The 11,513-nt window shown below is 36.4% G+C and overlaps 2 protein-coding genes across 2 annotated transcripts; both read left to right on the top strand.

Moving 5' to 3' along the window:
* The first annotated feature begins 466 nt into the window (after window positions 1-466).
* Window positions 467-2,638, top strand: LOC132747692 (uncharacterized). Its single transcript, XM_060737178.1, has one exon. It carries the CDS (start codon window positions 467-469, stop codon window positions 2,636-2,638), a length of 2,172 nt encoding a protein of 723 aa, XP_060593161.1.
* A 1,323-nt stretch (window positions 2,639-3,961) lies between these two features.
* LOC132747691 (uncharacterized) lies at window positions 3,962-4,744 on the top strand. The gene has a single exon (XM_060737177.1). It carries the CDS (start codon window positions 3,962-3,964, stop codon window positions 4,742-4,744), a length of 783 nt encoding a protein of 260 aa, XP_060593160.1.
* Window positions 4,745-11,513: the final 6,769 nt, after the last annotated feature.

The raw sequence follows: 11,513 nt of genomic DNA, 5'->3' as shown, positions 1-11,513 counted from the left end.
AATGAAAGTATAACTGTTTAACTTTCAGATAACCGCTATATACGCTGTATACGCTATATACGCTGTATACGCTATATACGCTATATACGCTATATACGTTAGATACACTATATACTCCTTAGACTATGTGTTGTTTCTGGAATAAAAGTGGAAAATATAGCGCGTGAATTGCATCTTTTTGTTGCCCAAACTTAGTGAAGCTGCCCATTACGACTGTGTCGTAGTGTCATGTAATTTGGTGAACAGTTGAAGTGAACACCCGTATTAACGTGTTCTCTCTCAGCCACCCACGTAATCTACACTGTGTTCTTACAGTTATTGAACAGTATAGTTCCTACAGTTGTTGAACACCGTGTTATCCTACAGTTATTGAACATAATCTATTAACGAAAAGGTGAAAGTTAATTGGATTAAACCGTATTTATTTGGATTATATTCGTAAACATATATTCCGTATCATCTAAAGATGGCAAGTAATGTAACCAGCAACGAAGCTGAAGTGAATATGGAGAAGAATCAAGAATACACGAGTTGTGCAAATTCCGTTGTAACGTGTAGCTCTACAGCCTCACGCAAGCGGAGGGCAGAACTGCGCCTCCGCCAGCTGAAAGAAAAACAAGAAACAGAGCGCAGAAGCGAAGAGGCTCGCCGGGAGCTCGAACTGCAGTCGGCCCGGCACGAGCTAGAACTTGCTGAGATTGAAGAAGAAGATTCCAAAGACAGAGGAGAGCTATCCTTACTCGACGAGCCAGCAACCGATGTTCGAGTTGAAAATTACGTGAAGGACTTACCTGACAATGCAATTAGTGAAAATCTTTGTGATAATATACCATCAAGACAAATTTATTCTCAAAACGTTTATGGTTTACCTAAACCGGAGTTGATTAAATTTAGTGGGAATCCTGCTGATTATTGTAAATTCATCAGCAATTTTGAAACCAATATCGAGGCTAGGGTAAGTGACAATAGATTAAAATTAAATTATTTAATTCAATTGTGTCAGGGTGAAGCAAAATATTGTATCGAAGATTGTGTAATTTTGTCTCCGGACGAAGGCTATTTAAGGGCTAAAGAAATCCTTAAATCTAGGTACGGGAAACCACATTTAGTGGCCCGGTCCCATGTGGATAATTTAGTAAATGGCAGTGCCATAAAAAGTAATGACGTAAAGGGTCTAATGAACCTGTCACTCCATATGGAGAAATGTCATATGACCTTGACACAGCTAGGTTTTATGTCCGATGTGAATAATACGGAAAACCTACGCAAAATAGTTAGGAGACTTCCACTTCACATTCGGTCCCAGTGGGTCGAACGTGCAAGTAGCCTGATAGAGCAGGGGCTCGAACCAAGTTTTAACCATCTTCTAACCTTTGTTAGGGAACGGTCAAGTGTAGCCAATACAATGTATGGTTATGACCTTGCGAATGAGTCAAAACAAACAGCGAATTCGCAAAGAAATTCCCACATAAACCCTTCTCAGCGTAATAAAGTAGTTACACTGTCCACTGGCTCTGATAAGAGAAATTCAGGTAAATCTCCCTTAGAGAAATCCGCTAGGGGACGATTATCATGTATTTATTGTAAAAAGGCCCATAAATTAAGGGCATGCGCAGAGTTTCGCTCCATTGATATTGATTCAAAGCTGAGAGTTATCAGAGAGCATGAAATGTGTGAAAACTGTTTGTATTTCAAACATGTTGCCGAAAATTGTAGGCAAAATAGTTTTTGTGAGGTTTCAGGTTGTACCGGGAAACATAATACAATGTTTCACCGAGATTCTAGTAAAATCAACAAATTTACAAATGTTGAGGATAAATATGTTGCGGCTTCCGAATCGAGGTGTAAACAAAACAAGGTAAGTTTACGCATAGTTCCTGTCGTCGTCGGAACGAAAACTATGCAAGTAGAAACGTATGCTCTCCTTGATGAAGGGAGCGATGTAACGCTTTGTAGCGATAGCCTTGTAAAAAGGCTCGGGGTTGAAAGTAAACCTTGTAAGTTCACGTTAACTACAGTGAACAAGTCTGGTCAAAATATAAATGGCAAAGAAGTTAAACTACAGGTAAGTGCATTAAATGGGGGTCAGGTCATTGACCTTCAAAAGGTATGGTCTGTAAAAACCCTGCCTATATCCTTGCAGTCGTTGCCAGACCAGTCTGTGACAGGTAAGTGGAAACACCTTAATGGTATCAATTTACCGAAAATTGATGTAAACAAAGTTGAGTTGCTTGTGGGAAGCGACACCCCAGACGCATTCTGGGTAGAAGAGCAGCGAAGGGGGAATAAAGGTGAGCCCTATGCAATAAGGTCAATATTAGGCTGGAGTATTATAGGACCCACATGTAATGGATCGTCAAATGATCAAGGTAGTATCAATTTTCAGTTCGCTTCTAGTACACAGTTGCAAATCGATAAGTTATGGGCAACCGACTTCCCAGATGTCAAGAGCTGTGGCACAGGGATGTCACAGGAAGACCGTCGTGCACTTTCAGTAATGAAAGGTACAGTAGTAAAGGAAAACGGTCATTACAAATTGGGACTCCCGTGGAGAAACCCAGACGTAAGTCTTCCAAATAACGTGAAGATGGCTACGGTAAGACTATCTCATTTGAAGCGAAAAACTTCAAAGAGATAATAAGTTATTTGATATGTATAAAGAAACGGTGAATGGGTATATTGATAAGGGTTATGCTTCCTTATTAGATACCAGAACGGGATTCGAACCCGGACGTATTTGGTATCTACCTCATCATCCAGTTGTTAACCCAAAGAAGCCGGGTAAGGTAAGAGTTGTCTTTGACTGTGCTGCTAAGTATCAAGGCACATCATTGAATGACAATCTGTTACAAGGTTCCGACCTAACTAACAGTATTACTGGCGTACTTATGCGATTCCGGCAGGCCCCAGTGGCATTGGTTGCGGACATAGAAGCCATGTTCCACCAGGTAAGAGTATGTGAGCATGATAGGGATTCTTTAAGATTCCTTTGGTGGCCTCAAGGTAACTTGAACGAGGAACCAAAGGAGTATCGTATGAACGTCCACTTGTTTGGTGCAACTTCTTCACCAAGTTGTGCGGCTTTCTGTTTAAAGCGCACGGCAAATGAAAATACTGATAAATTCAGTCAAGAAGCGGTAAGTACGATCGAACGTAATTTCTACGTTGATGACCTTCTTAAGTCAGTATTAGACTCAAGTTCGGGAATTAGACTTGCCGCAGAAATGAAAGAGTTTCTTTCTTTAGGGGGCTTCAGACTGACAAAGTGGCTCTCTAATTGTGAATATGTCATGAATTCGATCCCGGAAGCAGATCGAGCTCAGTTAAAGGAAAAAATAGACATTGACAACGAATCGTCATGTGAGCGAACACTTGGGTTACAGTGGCATGTTAAGTATGACCATTTTGTGTTTGATGTAAATCTCCATGACAAAGGTACGACAAGACGTAATATCTTGTCGGTTGCCAGTTCATTGTATGATCCGCTTGGGCTTGTTGCACCAGTGACGTTAACACCAAAATTAATTCTACAACGTGCTTGTAGAACAAACCTAGGCTGGGACGAACAAATTCCAGATGCGGATGCTGAAAAATGGTTGCAGTGGCTAGCCAGCCTACCAGCACTATCGAAGGTAAGTGTAGATAGATGTATAATACCAGGTGAGCTCGACAGGTCGACCTTGAAAGCTGAACTACATATGTTTAGTGATTCATCTGAGTATGCCTATGGATCGAGCGTGTACTTAAAAGTGTATGACGCGAAGGGGCACAGTAAGTGCAGTCTAGTTATAGGTAAGTCTAGGTTAGCACCTATAAAGGCTATTTCGATACCAAGACTCGAACTTGCAGCAGCTGTAGTTGCTGTAAAACTGTATCAGATTGTCATAGAGGAGCTTTATGTCAAAATTACTGAAAGGTACTTTTGGACGGACTCTATGATTTGTGTTAGGTTACATAAGAAATGAAACGAAAAGGTTTTAAGACTTTCGTTGCAAATAGACTATCAATAATTCATGAGGTGACGTCACCACATGACTGGAGGTATGTACCCTCAAAGAGTAACCCTGCTGACATTGCGTCAAGGGGAGTTAATCCGCAAGAAACTGAAAAGCTTGACATATGGTTGAATGGCCCCGAATTCCTTAAAAGGAATGAATCAGGGTGGCCAGCGCAGGTAAGTAATGCAACCGTAAATGAGGATGACATAGAGCTCAAACTTCAGGCTAGTGTACTAAACACTCATGGTAAGTATAATTTGAGTATGGATACGTTACTTAGTAAGTTCTCCGACTGGCATAAACTTCAAAATGCAGTCGCTTGGCTACTACGTTTTAAGTGTTTCTTAATTGAGAAATACTTACCCCAAAGACGAAGTCTTTACAGTAAGGTAAGTAGTAAGCCCCTTAGTGTGGGGGAAATTAAAATGGCACAAATAGCCATTTTTAAATTAGTTCAAACGGAGGCGTTTGAAAATGAAATAAATGAATTAAAGGCTCAGAGGCCGGTTCCGAGTTCGAGCCCTCTGAAAAGGCTATGTCCTATATTAAAGGATAATGTAATGCGAGTCGGCGGACGACTAGCAATGTCCGACCTACACGTAGATGCTAAGCATCAAATTATCTTGCCGAGTAGCCATCACGTGACAAGAATCCTGATACAAAACTGTCATAAACAGAATGCGCACATGGGCCCAGTACATATTCTGGCCATGTTGCGACAAAAGTATTGGATAATCCACGGTTAAAGTTAACAGTTAAGTCTGTTATCGGTAGGTGCATAACGTGCAAACGACAGTTACAACGACCGGAATTGCAACAGATGTGCGATCTTCCAGAAGAAAGGCTCACACCCGATAAGGCACTGTTTACGTATGTCGGTGTCGATTATTTTGGCCCGATGACTGTGAAGTCTGGAAGACGACATCTGAAAAGATACGGCTGTATATTTACGTGCTTGACCACCAGAGCAGTGCACATTGAAATTGCTCATAGCTTAGATACGGACTCTTTCATCTGTGCACTGCAAAGGTTTGTAAGTCGTAGAGGCCGTCCCGAAAATATATTCAGTGACAATGGGAAAAATTTGTATCAGGAGATAGAGTTTTGCGTGATAGCATTCGGCAATTTAATCAAAGTCGACTCGCAAAATTATGTCAACAGCAAGAAATGAAATGGCATTTTAATCCTCCATATGCAAGTCATATGGGCGGTATTTGGGAACGGTTAGTACGGTCCACAAAAAGGGCTATAAAATCAGTCATTGGAGAACAACTTCTCAACGATGAGGCTCTGTTAACTTTAGTTACAGAGATAGAAAAGATTCTCAATGATAGACCGATTACCCAGGTAAGTAGTGATCAAAGGGATCCAGAACCCTTATCCCCAAATAAACTTTTGATTATGAGACCAAATGCTTCGTTCCCACCAGGTTTATTTGATAAGCGAGATGTTTATTGTAAACGCTGGTGGCGACAGGTACAGTATCTAGCGAATGTTTTCTGGAAAAGGTGGGTTCGAGAATATCTGCCGACCTTACAGGTAAGACAAAAATGGCATAACATTCAAAGGAATGTGTCCGTAAATGACCTCGTTCTCGTCTGCGACGAGCAATTATCTCGGGGCAAATGGCCATTAGGCCTCGTTCTGGAAGTAAACAAAGGTAGAGACGGACTTGTAAGGTCATGTAAGGTCAAGGTAAATGGGTCCGTGAAAGTACGGCCGATTACGATGGTATGTGTATTGGAACAGGAAATCGTTCATGCTAACTGATAACAATAGTCAGCAGTGAATAACGTTTAATGAGCGACTTTGTTTGCATCGCTATTAAGACGTTACGATATTTCAAAAAGTGTATATATGTGTAACATAATCTAGATTAGTAAAAAATTCTAGAACTTGTGAATGTTTTGATTATTACAAAACGAGTATTAAATTCTTCGTCTTCCCTTAATATATAAGAATGAACTTATGTAAAAAAGTTCATTGAGGGCCGGTGTTCCAGACTCCGAATGTTGGTGCTGGTTTTAATTATCAAAGACCGGTTTAAAATGTTTAGATAATTGTTTTGATTTCAATAAATCATGCCAACTGTCCAGCGCAGTGTTATTTTAGTGCGCTCTGGTCCCTGCCAAGACTAAGCGTTCCATAGTAATTAATGATCCCCATATTTAGAAAATGAAATTTTACTTTTATTTTCTTAGAGGGCGCTTCCTGCATTTTGGTTGGTCAAAACTGTCCCTAGAAATAATAATTTTATGCAAATACAAGATTTGCCGCCTTCCTTAGGCGCAGTAGAAGTTAAGATATCGGAATAAGAAGTACGAATCGTGTGTGTTTCAATTTACATGTACTAAGTTTCGGGCACAGAAACTATTGTTAAGTAAGTTTATTTTTTGTTTTATTTGCGTTCGTTCGGAAAAATTATTGTTTAAATCCTTTTTGTTCTAAAATAATTACATTTGTTATTGTTAAAGTAAATACATTAACAATTTTATGTTAAGATAGATAAAACTGTATCCTAGTTAAAATTTTGATGTAAAAGTAAATAATCTGTAATTCTATCAATTAATAAATTTGTTAACATTACTAGCAGCAGGATTCCCACAGTATTTGTTAAGGATGAAAAAAAGAAGTAAAAATTAGGTAATTATTAAGTTAAGTCTTAGAACATAATCATTTAGTTAAAACTTGCTAAAAGGAAGTTGGGGCAAGCTGAATTTAAACATATCCTTTTATATTCAATATCTGAAGTAATTTCTCGCTGAATAATGCATATAATATAAAACTGTTAAACAGCATGTCCATTTTGTTAACAATAGTAGATAGATTTTAATAGATTAAATGCCAAAGAGAACGTTTTTTAGAAATTAGAAATAAGGAACATATAAAAAGAAATCTAGGGACATATAAGAAGAGAACTTCATACATACTAAAAGTGATCTTAGAACATATTCAAAGAAAACAACAAACATTATAATTAAGAGAAATTCCAACATATATAATTAATTCAGAAAGCTACAAACATATAAATATATAACTACAAGCATTTAAAGAGAACTACAAACACATTTAAGAGAAGTTCCAACATTTAAGAAAGCTAGAAACACATTATAAGAGACAAACTACACTCATATTAAAAGAGAACTACAAAATATGCTCAGAGAACTACAAACATATTTACACACCTACAAAAATATTATATATGAACCACTTACAAAGTAACATATTAATTATTAAAAAAGAAATACCAAACACATTAAAGGAATCACCTTCCTATCAAATTTTTTTTCTTTCCTTGAGAATTCCTATATCAATGTAAGTCTTTATTTATTTACTGATATTCTGTGTGAAGAACATTGCACTCATTGTCTTCCCATATAAATCTATAGCAATCTTCAAACTTGTGTCTCTATTTTGACATTTACAAGATAAAACAATATCTTACATTCTTTTTCTCAGAAAGAATTGTATTTGTTTGGCAACTGATAGCCCAATCTCAGATATCAATTAAGATACAGTAAAAATGTGCTGAACAAAAAACAAATCAAACCTGCACAAAAAAAGCAAATCAAACCTGCGCAAAAAAGCAAATCAAACCTGTATTAGAAAGTTAAATGCCTTCCTTTGCCTGCAAAAAAAAACTGAATTGATGATTACATCATATTATTATGTCACTATCATCCAAGGTACTTAGAGAAAATATTTATAAAATGTTGATAAAAAATTACAGTTTTTTTTTGATAGAATCATTCCAAATTTTTTAGAACAATATTCACACTTTTGTTTAGTGATATTCACATTAAATATTAATTATTATCATTAATTAAAGTAAGTATTCACATTTAATTGAGTCTTAATGAGATATTTCAAGAATCAATTTATGTACTAATTGTTTTTGTTAATTAGCATTTAAGAGTCATTGTATTACAAACATTTATTAAGTAGTGGATACCATTCTAAATTTATATAATTAAGACTTGTCAAGTTTTAAATTGTTTTTTTAAAGGGACTCCACTTAGGTTTAAATTGACGGTTACATGTCCCTCATCCCGTTTTTCTGGAGTATTCATTTTTATTGTGCAAAATCCAGCGAAAAATCACACAAAAATCAATTTTCTTTTTAATCCTGCGAATATTTCTTTGTAATTCTCTGCAGAGTTTACCGAAAATAGTAAAACTACCAACAGTAGCTGAGAAACAAAGTAACTTGCATTATTTTTTGAACACCACTTGTATGTTGAAGATATTAATATACAATGCTGTCTCAATCAATTTAGGGGAAGTATTAAAATGATTAACTTCTGTTGCTTTTTTGTTATATTTTTTTACATTTTCCATGATAATCAATCAAGATTTTCATTAAAACCTATGGTGGCTAATAAGGACCTTTTATGGTTTTTAAAGTAAACAAGAGGGCCATGATGGCCCTGAAGTCGCTCACCTGTATATAGGCCCCTGGAGCCGGGCCAGTTTAAACCCCAGGGCTTTTATTTGAATAAACTTGGTAGACACCCATTAGAAGATGTTTCATGCTAAACATCTAAGGCCTAGCTCTTTGGGTTTTTTAAAAGAAGATTTTTCAAGTTTTTTCTTTACACATATAGATAAAAACAATGACACACCTAGGGCAGGGCCAGTTTTGACCCCAGGGCTTTTATTTGAACAATCTTTGTAGACACTTACTAGAAAATGTTTCATGCTTAATATCTAAACTCTAGCTATTCAGGTTTTTTCAAAGAAGATTTTTATGTTTTTGCTATTCACATATACGGAAAATTAATGTCCCCGGGACAGGGCCAATTTTGACCTCAGGGCTTTTATTTGAACAAACATGGTAGACATTCACTAGAAGATGATTCGTGCTTAATATCTAAACTCTAGCTATTTGAGTTTTTTCAAAGAAGATTTTTTAAGTTTTTGTTATACACATAGTTATAAGGAAAATGAATGACCCCCGGGGAGGGGCCAATTTTGACCTCAGGGCTTTTATTTGAACAAACTTGGTAGACTCTCACTAGAAGATGTTTCATGCTTAGTATCTAAACTCTAGCTATTTGGTTTTTTTTTTTTTCAAAAAAGTTTTTTTAAGTTTCTGCTATACACATATAAGGAAAATCAATGACCCCCGGGGCGGGGCAAATTTTGACCCCAGGGCTCATATTTGAACAAACTTGGTAGACATCCATTAGAACATGTTTCATGCTAAATATCTTAGCTCTAGCTCTTTTGGTTCTTTAAAAGAAGATTTTTAAGTTTTTACTATATGCATATAGGGAAAATCAATGACCCCCTGGGGCAGCGCCAATTTTGACCCCAGGGCTTTTATTTGAACAAACTTGGTAGACACCCATTAGAAGATGTTTCATGCTAAATTTTTAAGCTCTAGCTCTTTGGGTTCTGTAAAAGAAGATTTTTTAAGTTTTTACTATATGCATATAGGGAAAATCAATGACCCCCTGGGGCGGGGCCAATTTTGACCCCAGGGCTTTTATTTGAACAAACGTGGTAGACACTCACTAGAAGATGTTTCATGCCAAATATCTTAGCTCTAGCTCTTTGGGTTCTTTAAAAGAAGATTTTTAAGTTTTTACTATATGCATATTGGGAAAATCAATGACCCCCGGGGCGGGGCAAATTTTGACCCCAGGGCTCATATTTGAACAAACTTGGGAGACATCCATTAGAACATGTTTCATGCTAAATATCTTAGCTCTAGCTCTTTTGGTTCTTTAAAAGAAGATTTTTTAAGTTTTTACTATATGCATATAGGGAAAATCAATGACCCCCTGGGGCGGGGCCAATTTTGACCCCAGGGCTTTTATTTGAACAAACGTGGTAGACACTCACTAGAAGATGTTTCATGCCAAATATCTTAGCTCTAGCTCTTTGGGTTCTTTAAAAGAAGATTTTTTAAGTTTTTACTATATGCATATTGGGAAAATCAATGACCCCCTAGGGCGGGGCCAATTTTGACCCCAGGGCTTTTATTTGAACAAACTTGGTAGACACTCACTAGAAGATGTTTCATGCCAAATATCTTAGCTCTAGCTCTTTGGGTTAATTTTTTAAAAGAAGATATTTAAAGTTTTTTCTTTCGGTTGCCATGGCAACCAGAGTTCTGCATGGAATTGAATTCTTTGAACAATTTTTAAAGGTGACCACCAAAGGAACATTCCTGTGAAGTTTGGATGAAATTGGCTTAGTGGTTTATGCGGAGATGTCATTTAAAGCAAAAGTTTACGGACGGACGGCGGACGAAAAGCGATCACATAAGCTCATCCTGAAACTTTGTGACAGGTGAGCTAAAAATAAAACAGGGACGTTTTATAATTTTATTTGTTTTTTTTTTGGTTGAGACTTTTCGTCATGCAAACACGAAATCTGCAAACAGATTAATGGCAAAAAACCGAGCACAATCCAGATTTTCACGCTTATTTGTTGCATTTTCATGTTTACGACACAGGATTGTCAATTTTACTTTCCAGCATCCTAGCGTTCAAGTTAAGTTAAAATTTTAAGTTTCTTAAGTTTAAATTGTGTGACTAAATTAAGTTTTAGTATTTCCTTGAACTATGATTAGTAAGGCAAAGGGGTTTCTGGTTGCTTTTAAAATAAAAGGAATTGGGCTTGCATTGTTTCCTTAATTGCTATGGAAAAATTTGTCAAAGTAAATTCCCAGTTAAATTTTCTTTAATTTGAGTAGATATGGTAATAAAGTCTCATGAATAGTCTTTTTGTATTGCCAAACACTACTGTAAATTCTTTCCCAGAGAAAATAAATGTAAACATTCAACTTTTGATGTGCTGTAAATGTTCAAAAAACAGAGGAATTTGGGCCGAAGATTGGCTTTGGTAGAAATTATCTTACTTCTTTGAATTATATCGTTTCCATGGGAAAAACTTTTCTGATAAAACTATTGCATATTTATCAGAATTTTTAAAAATATAAGAATTAAAATATTTAATTTTGTATTTATTGTCATAAAAAGACAATGGACCTTAAGAAAATTACAAAAATTTATAGCAATGTTTTTCATTTAATAATAATTTCACATTTTTCAAAGCATACCATAATTCTATTTATTGAAATTGTTTGCATTTATAGCATAATATAACTTTAATCCTTTTCAGCCAGTGGAAATTCAAAACTTAATTTAAATCACACAGACAAAACTATTCTATTTATAACTTTTTTTCTTCATACACCATGCATCTTTCTCATGAACCTTACATAATGGATTGATCCTCAACAAACATTTTACATATATCATTTTAACACAGATTTAGTTTGTTTGAATGAGTTTTACGTCACACTGACACAGTATAGGTCATATGGCGACGTTCCAGCTTCACTGGTAGAGGAAGACCTCAGGTGCCTTTCCGTGAGTAGAACAAGCAACATCCCATAAACCAGCTGGAAAGCTTCCTCACATGAAAGAATCCAAAGTCCCTGTAGGGATTCCCGAACCCACAGCTTGTGAGGGGCAAAGTGGTTTTGAAGTCAACAACCCCTTA

The sequence above is a fragment of the Ruditapes philippinarum genome, unplaced genomic scaffold (assembly GCF_026571515.1).
Source record: "Ruditapes philippinarum isolate M1 unplaced genomic scaffold, ASM2657151v2 ctg14537_1_1_1_1, whole genome shotgun sequence".
Taxonomy (NCBI): domain Eukaryota; kingdom Metazoa; phylum Mollusca; class Bivalvia; order Venerida; family Veneridae; genus Ruditapes; species Ruditapes philippinarum.
Note: the sequence above shows the minus strand (reverse complement) of the source record. Positions and strands in the feature narration are given on the sequence as shown.